The 7,386-nt window shown below is 52.3% G+C and overlaps 1 protein-coding gene across 2 annotated transcripts in view; it reads right to left on the reverse strand.

Annotated features, from left to right (window-relative positions):
* Micall1 (MICAL like 1) overlaps window positions 1–4,861 on the reverse strand; it is a 23,383-nt gene extending 18,522 nt beyond the window's left edge. Inside the window, exons 1-3 of one of the 2 annotated variants that reach the window (XM_019206001.2) lie at window positions 4,521–4,861; window positions 3,962–4,010; window positions 3,549–3,690 (exon numbers count right to left, since the gene is read on the reverse strand). In XM_019206001.2, coding sequence (XP_019061546.1) covers window positions 3,549–3,633 — 85 coding nt within the window. In that variant the 5' untranslated portion in view covers window positions 3,634–3,690; window positions 3,962–4,010; window positions 4,521–4,861. The remainder of the gene's footprint in view (window positions 1–3,548; window positions 3,691–3,961; window positions 4,011–4,520) is intronic. The other variant, XM_019206000.2, reaches the window with a different exon arrangement.
* Window positions 4,862–7,386: the final 2,525 nt, after the last annotated feature.

Genomic DNA, 7,386 nt, shown 5'->3' on the forward strand with positions numbered 1-7,386 from the left:
AGATTCCACCTCACCCCACAAAGAATGGCTGCTATCAAGAAATCACACAATAACAAATGTTGGCGGGGTTGTGGGGAGAAAGGAACCCTCCTCCATTGTTGGTGGGAGTGCAGACTAGTGCAACCACTATGGAAATCAATATGGAGATACCTCAAAGAGCTTGGACTGGAGGTTCCATTTGACCCAGCCATCCCTCTGCTGGGTATCTTTCCAAGCGAACTAAAAGAATCATATCACAGAGAAGTATGTGCACCCATGTTTATAGCAGCACAGTTTGTAATAGCTAAATCTTGGAAACAACCTATTTGCCCATCCGCTGGAAACTGGATAAAGAAGTTGTGGTTTTTCTATAAAATGGAATATTACTCAGCCATAAAGAGCGAGAGAATAGATTCATTCATAGGAAAATGGATACATATTGAAGATATAGTAAGTGAAATAAATAAGTCACACGTGTAAATACCAAATAGTTTCCCTAGTGTAAATAATCTGCAACAATGCATAAGATTCTAATAAGATTACTGACATTTAGAAATGGGAACAAAGGAGCTAAAAGTGTAGGGAAGGTGGGATGGGTAGGAGAAGAGTAAAAAGGGAAAAGAAAAAAATGTGAGATAATGAAAAGATGAAAATAAAGTGTTTGTAGATGGGGAGGGGAGGAGGGGGTGAAGGGAGGGTAGAGGTAAGGGGAAAAAATGAGAATCAAGAATTGTCATGTAGAGGTACAAGATCCCAACAATGAATGTAACTGTACTGTATCCCTAAAATGTACCAATAAACTCAATTAAAGCTGAAAAAAAAAATTATCCATTATGACTGTTCTCCGGGGCAGGGCTGCAGGAACCCTTGGAAAGTCAGGGCCACAGTCTGTATGAAGATAAGAGGATAAGAAGGAAAGGCTCCACCAGGAGGCTTGGGAGGGAAGGTGAGCAAGAAGACAGATAGGCTTAGCTGTGACGCACTCAAAGAAGCATGAGAGCCGGCTGTAGTGATGCACACCTGGAACCCCAACACTGAGGAGGCTGGGGCAGGAGGGTCGCCGGAAGTTCCAGGCCTGCCTGGCTACACAGTGAGTTCAAGGCCTGCCTGGCTACATAGAAAGACCTTGCCTCAAAAATCAAAGAAGCACAAGAAATTCAACATGGCTGGGGGAGAGGGTGGTTTTAGCCACCTGAGGCTCTGAGAGGCCACAGTGAGCAGCTGAATGTCATCCCAAGGACACCTGCCCTGCACCCTGGGGAGCAAGCTCACACTCAGCACAGCACCAGTACCTCAGCCAGGGCAGGATCCAGGGCTACCGAGCTGGGGAAAGCCAAGCCTGATGGAAACCACACTTAAAACCCCTCCACTTGCCCAGAAAGTACAGCACAGGACTATCTGGGGTCAAGAAGAGCCAGCTCTGCCCCCAAGGCTGGAACACACTGCAGTTTCCTTTGTGTGAGCAGCAGATGAGATAAAAATGGTCTGTGTTTAGGTACAGAGTGGGAGGTTTGAAAGGTACAGGGTGCCTTTCTCAGAGAACCCCCACAGGGCAAGGGGTGCTCCACCCAAACGCAGGCCCCCCCACCCTACATATCTAGCCCCACAGGAAGGGCCCTTCAGGAAAGGCTAAACAGGTTTGGTTTTGGCCAGGAGGGATGGTTGAACTGTGATTCAGGTCACAGTTGATGAATGGACCCTGATCATTCAGAGTGCTAACTCGGATCAATGAGCTAAAGGGGCACACATACTCCCTAACTTAACGTTCAGTTTACACCTCAAAAAGCCCATTATGGCCAGGCATGGTGGCACATGCCTGTAAATCCCAGCCCTCAGGATCCTCAGGAGGATCACTGCAAGTTCAAGACTGGCCTGGGCTACACAGTGAGTTCCAAGGCCAGCCTGAACTACAGAGCGAGACCTTGCTGTCTTAAAAAAAAAAAATCATTTAACACACACAGCCTACTGAACATCATACCTTAGTATACTACACTGCGCTAAAGATCCCAATTGGAAATACAGTTTCTAAGAATATAGACTGTTTTGTACTGCTGTAAACTACAAAAATCACGTATCCTAAATTAGGGCCTGTCAGCAATAAGAACCACTCATTTGGGCCCTAAGTAAGAGCCAGACATGATTTCGCACAGCGCCTCCTCTGCCACTCTCATCCACTCTGGGAATGGACACCATTCCGTCCCGGCTGCAAAGGGGAAGCTAAGGCAGGGAGGGTAAGGAACTGGCCCACAGTTACTGAGATAGGAAAGGGCAGAGAGGAAATTTTGAGTCTACGCTTTAACCTCCACGTTAGCTAGACTGCCTCGCACCCAGGCTTGTGGGGTCTAGAGTGCTTCTGTCCTTGGTATGGGCAGGCGCCGGAAGTCCTGGGAGGCTGAAGTCTCCGACCGGAAATGCACAGCACTGCTCAACGCATCTAACCTACGCACACCCCTTTATATATATGGAAATCACCTCCAGGCTACTCACCAACACCTAATGCGATGTAAAAGTCAAGTAAATAGTTGTCATGCTGCTTTTTGCTGCTTTTTTTTTTTTTTTGGAAAACATCTGTGCACATTCAGTTTAGACCCAAACACATTCAATTATTATTATCTGTTCAATTGTAGTCTTAACCCCCAGGGTTGCCTCGGGGAGGGAATATTTATGCCTCTTCTCTGTTCTAAATTGCCTATAGTGAACAAGTTTCACTTTTAGTAAGAAAAGAAACCCCTGACTTAGTGGGATATTTTGTTTTGCCGTAAGAGATGGATTAGGGGGGCCAGGGATTTAGTTCAGTGGTTCAGCCGCCCAACGACCCCAGTTGGATCCCCAGTACCAAAAAGCAACAACAACAAAACTACTACTGCCTGATTTGCAAGCACAAGGTCCTGAGTTCAATCCCTGGTACCAAAAACAAACAAACAAACAAACAAACAAACAAACAAAACCAAAAAGAGATGGATTAGGGCTACCCACTCAGGGTGCAGAGGCTGGAGCACGCAGGACCCCTGGGCAGCCCTGACCCAGCTCACAAGGAGTCAGACCCCTGGAGTCTCAGCCCAGCTGTTCGCTTCTCTGCTGTGTGTTCCAAAGCCCTCGCTTCCCCTGTTGGGCCCACTTCCTCTCTGCAAAGGGGCGGCCCTCCTGGGTCAGGAGAGCTTTCTGCCCCAGCTCCCGGTCCCGTCTAGAGCTCACTTCTGTGGAAGACGCCACACAAAGGCCCCAGGGGACAGCGCCACTGTCCTGCTAAAGGAAGAACCCAGGGACGCATCTACAAACAGGAAGCGAGGGTGGGTGGAAGTGAATTCACGGTGAGGGTGAGTGCACCTGATTCGGTCCCGACATTACTGTGCTCACGTTCTGGTTTCTGGGTTTGCCATCCCATTCCCAGCTGTGAAGCCCAAGGCCCAGCCCTGTGCTGTTTTACTCAGTAAAAACTTGAACGAGTGACTTGAGGATGAAGCGAATGAGGGATGGGCTGTCCTCCCCTCCGCCACTGCCCGTCTGCAGCACAGAGGACAAGTGACAAACACCCTTGGGCCACCCCAGGGGGCTGGGGCCCTTCTTACCTTGGCTGGGGCCGGTGAAGTGGTGGTAATACTGGGACACATAGGTCATGATGCTGAGGCAGTCGGGGACACTCATGGAGACCATGTCATTGGGGTCCAGGAGGGCAGGGATCCCCAGCTCCTTTTCGGCCACTTCAAAGGCCTGGCAGGGGAAGAGAGAGGGCAGGAGTAGGGGTGGCCAAGGTGGGGGGAGGGGGCACAGAAGACGTGGTGTTAGTGGGCAGAATGGGCACTTCTGTAGCAGGACGGGGTGACTGTGGGTCCCCTTGGCTTCACTACCACCCCAAGCCCCACATGACAGCCCAGATGTTCCAGGCAAGGAGCCCAGGGAGCAGGGATGAGGAGGACAGGGAAGGCCTTCCCTAGGACCTGCACAAGATCCTACCTGCCCCCGAAACACACACCAGACTCACCAGGCGGTTATTCTCGAAGACATTGTCCTTGGACAGGGAATCAAAATCTCTGTGAGAGGCAAAGAGGTGGGTTGGTCAAGAGAATAGGGAATGGGCAGGACCGAAGTCAGAAAGAAGTGGGGAGAAGCCTCGGCTAGGCAGGTTGGGGGGAAGAGGGCATGGACTTCTGCGGGAAACTGAGATGCAAGCCCTTGCGGACAGAGCCAGTGCTGCCAGGAGGGAGCAGGGGTGAGCTCAGGGTCCCCAAAGGCTTCACAAGTCTCCGAGAAGAAGTGGGCCCAAGCCCAAGTTTCCAAGTGCCGGATCCCCTCCCTTCCTGAGCCCAGATTCTTCCCAAGGAGGCCACCTCCCGCGTCAGTGGTGAAGATGACTAAGCCCAGTGGATGCTGGCACTAAGGCGGGTTGGGGACACTGGCTCCCCACGTGCAGCACTGTGCCCAGCTCCTCACCACAATGGCAGACTTTCGGGGCAGCTACACTGGGTGGGTTTTTATCTTGTTCTACAGGTTAGGACACTGAGGCCCGACAGGAGGGGCCACCCAGTCCCCAGGATCCATACCGATTTCCCTACCACTGTGCGTCGCAGACTCGCACAGGCCACACACGCTTGCTCAATGTGAACTCTGCAGGCACAGGATGAATGTTTTTTCTTAACGGGGCCAGGAACAGAAGAGCAAGTCTGAACCGGAGTGGAAATGGTTCGCAGCTACTTTAATTGGACGGCTGCTCCACCTCACTGGGCCACCCCAGGGAATGGCTTCCCATGAGGGAGCAGGGAAGGGGTTCCTGCTCCCTAAGCTGGGAGTGAGAGGTGGGTGAGAGGCAGCGGACAGGCCCAGGCCAAGGCATGGGACAGCTGGCCGACCTGCTGGCTTTATTTATCCCCCGCCTCCCCTCCTGCCGCCAAAGGCTGGGCGGGGTCAGCTCAGCCCTCCTGCGCGGGCCTGTCTGCAGCCTCCTCTTCCTTCTAGGGCTGCAGACTGCGGCCTGTGGGGCCTGCGTCTCTTCCAGGCGGGGCTGTGTGACCTGCACAGGTCAGCGGCCCTTCTGGCCCCATTTTCTCATCTGTGAGCTGGGGAAAGCACCAGCCACAGCTTCTAGGCTGGCAGAGCCTGGGCTTGGAAAAGAGGAGGTCTCCCCGCACCCCCCACGTTTCCCCAGACAAGGGAGGGAAAGCACAGTGAAGCTCCCATACAAGGATGCATGGGCTGGAGGACAGGGGCCTAGAGTGAGCACCCTCTGCCAACTCTGGCCAGGCCCTTGGCTGCCGCACTGACTCCCCTGGTATCGCCACTGCCCAAGACTGTGACCTTCAGCAAGCTCAGTCTCCAGGTATGACACTGAGGACAAGCCAAGGGAATGCCAGCCCAGCCCTCAACAGAGTAGTCCAAGATTTGTCTCCATCATTTATTTCAGCATCCCCATCAGCGTTCCTGAAAGCTGGGGTCACATCTAACCATCCTAGCCAGCCGTGGTGACGTATGCCTGTATTCCCAGCCCTTGGGAGGCTGAGGCATGAGGACTGCTTCGAGTTCGAGGCCAGCCTGGGCTACACAGTGAGTTCAGAGCTACCCTGAGCTACACAAGGGGACACCCTGCCTCAAAAAAACAAAACAAAACAAAATTTAAAAAACAACAAAAAGGGCCAGGGATTTAGCTCAGTGGTTCCGCTGCCTGCCTTGCAAGCACAAAGTCCCGAGTTCGGTCCCCCGTAAAAATAAATAAATAAAAAGCAACAACAACAAAAATCTATCTACCCCGTGCAATACCTACCCAGTTCCTGATGTTAATGACATGAATGTTTGTTGAATGAGTAAATGCTAAAAACAGTATGAAAACTGTAAAAGCCCACAGGACACTACAGTTTTCCTCCACCTCCTCCCACCCCATGTTTGTCCCTCATTAGCATTACAGATCCCTTGTAAGAGTTTTCAGAGGCCTGGAAAGTTCCAACTGTCTCTAGGAGAGATGAATGAACAAAAATGAAATCCACATGGTCCCTGGTCTCAAAGGAGCTTAGAAATGTTTGGGCCAGTGCAAGAGCATTGATCAGCCCAGAACCCTCGCCCTGGCACAGACCGGGGTCCACCATGGCCTTGAATCACTTCACCCGACCCCACCCCTAACTTTCACCCTACCCATAGCTGAGGCCTTCCCTGTGCCTTTTGTGGGACCTGGGCCTCAGTTTCTCACCTGCCCAATGCCTGGCCCCCAAGGGAAATGACTGTATGGAGTTGATTCTCGATCCCATCTTCGGAGGGAACTGCCTTCCCCTTCACACTTCTCTGGGCACATCGCGCCTCCTGCCCAAACCCACATGGCCCTCGGGCCCCGACCACCTTCTGTAGCCAACCCGAGGCCCTCAGCAGCCTGACTCCTGGTGCCCTGTGTCACCAGCCCAGGTGGTGGCCCGGCACATAACCAGGCCTTGGGCCTCTGCTGAGGCGGAGCCCACACCTGGCCTGTCACTTGGCTTCTCGGTGGCCTCAGAGCTGTGCTCTTCCTGGGAGGTCTCAGTGGGGACACTAATGAGAGCAGATGGAACTGTTGTCATTGTTTATTGGGGGGTCTCGGGTTTTGGTGGTTGGTATCTCTATTACCAGGTATGACACCCTGCGCAGGGCAGTAACTATAAATATTTATTGAGTAAATGAAGGCAGCAAGATACTGGCATCCTCCCCCTCCAGCCTAATAACACCACTATACTTAGAAGAACTAATGTTAATTGCATGTTTATTACCTCATTCAATCTTCAAAATCCCGTGTGGTAGGTCTTATTATCTACAAGTCCCACCTTACAGTTGCCCGCAGGGACCCAATGATTCAAAGGAGGTCTCACACCTCCATTTCAAGGTCAAGAGGCTTGGATCCACCAAACAGGCTAGCTTGGCACTCAAGTCCCTTGTCACTCCATGCCTGTCTCCTGCCCCTGCCTCCTGCCTACAGCCAAAACAAAAGGCCCTGCGGCCTCTGATTCGACACAGGGTCCAACTCCAGTACCATCCTCCTCTATAATAAGCTCCTGCTCCTGACACCCACCCCCTGCCTCCATTAGTAGAGCTGTCACGCACCACCTACATCACCACTCTCAAACCCTCGCCTTGCCCAGAGCTCAGCCCACTACCACAGCCATGTGCCACAGGGCCCAAAGTAAACCAGGCATGTGCACCAGTGCACCATCAAGTCCTTGGCCATCCTCTGAGCCCTGCCAGGTACTGCCCTGGACGGGGAGCAGGTCTGGAGGTGAAACACACAGGACTCCAGCCCCTCACCAGGCTGGGGGAACCAGAAGGAGGGAGGACCAGGACTTCCATCCCCAATTTGCAGGAGAGCACTGAAGCCAAAGAAATGATGGACATTGGATACATTTTCAGTCATTGTTTTATAGAAGGAAGGAAGGGAGGGAGGGAGGGGTTCCAGGTCTC

This window comes from Fukomys damarensis, unplaced genomic scaffold, assembly GCF_012274545.1.
Source record: "Fukomys damarensis isolate Sample0158 unplaced genomic scaffold, DMR_v1.0_HiC HiC_scaffold_19, whole genome shotgun sequence".
NCBI classification, from domain to species: Eukaryota; Metazoa; Chordata; class Mammalia; order Rodentia; family Bathyergidae; genus Fukomys; species Fukomys damarensis.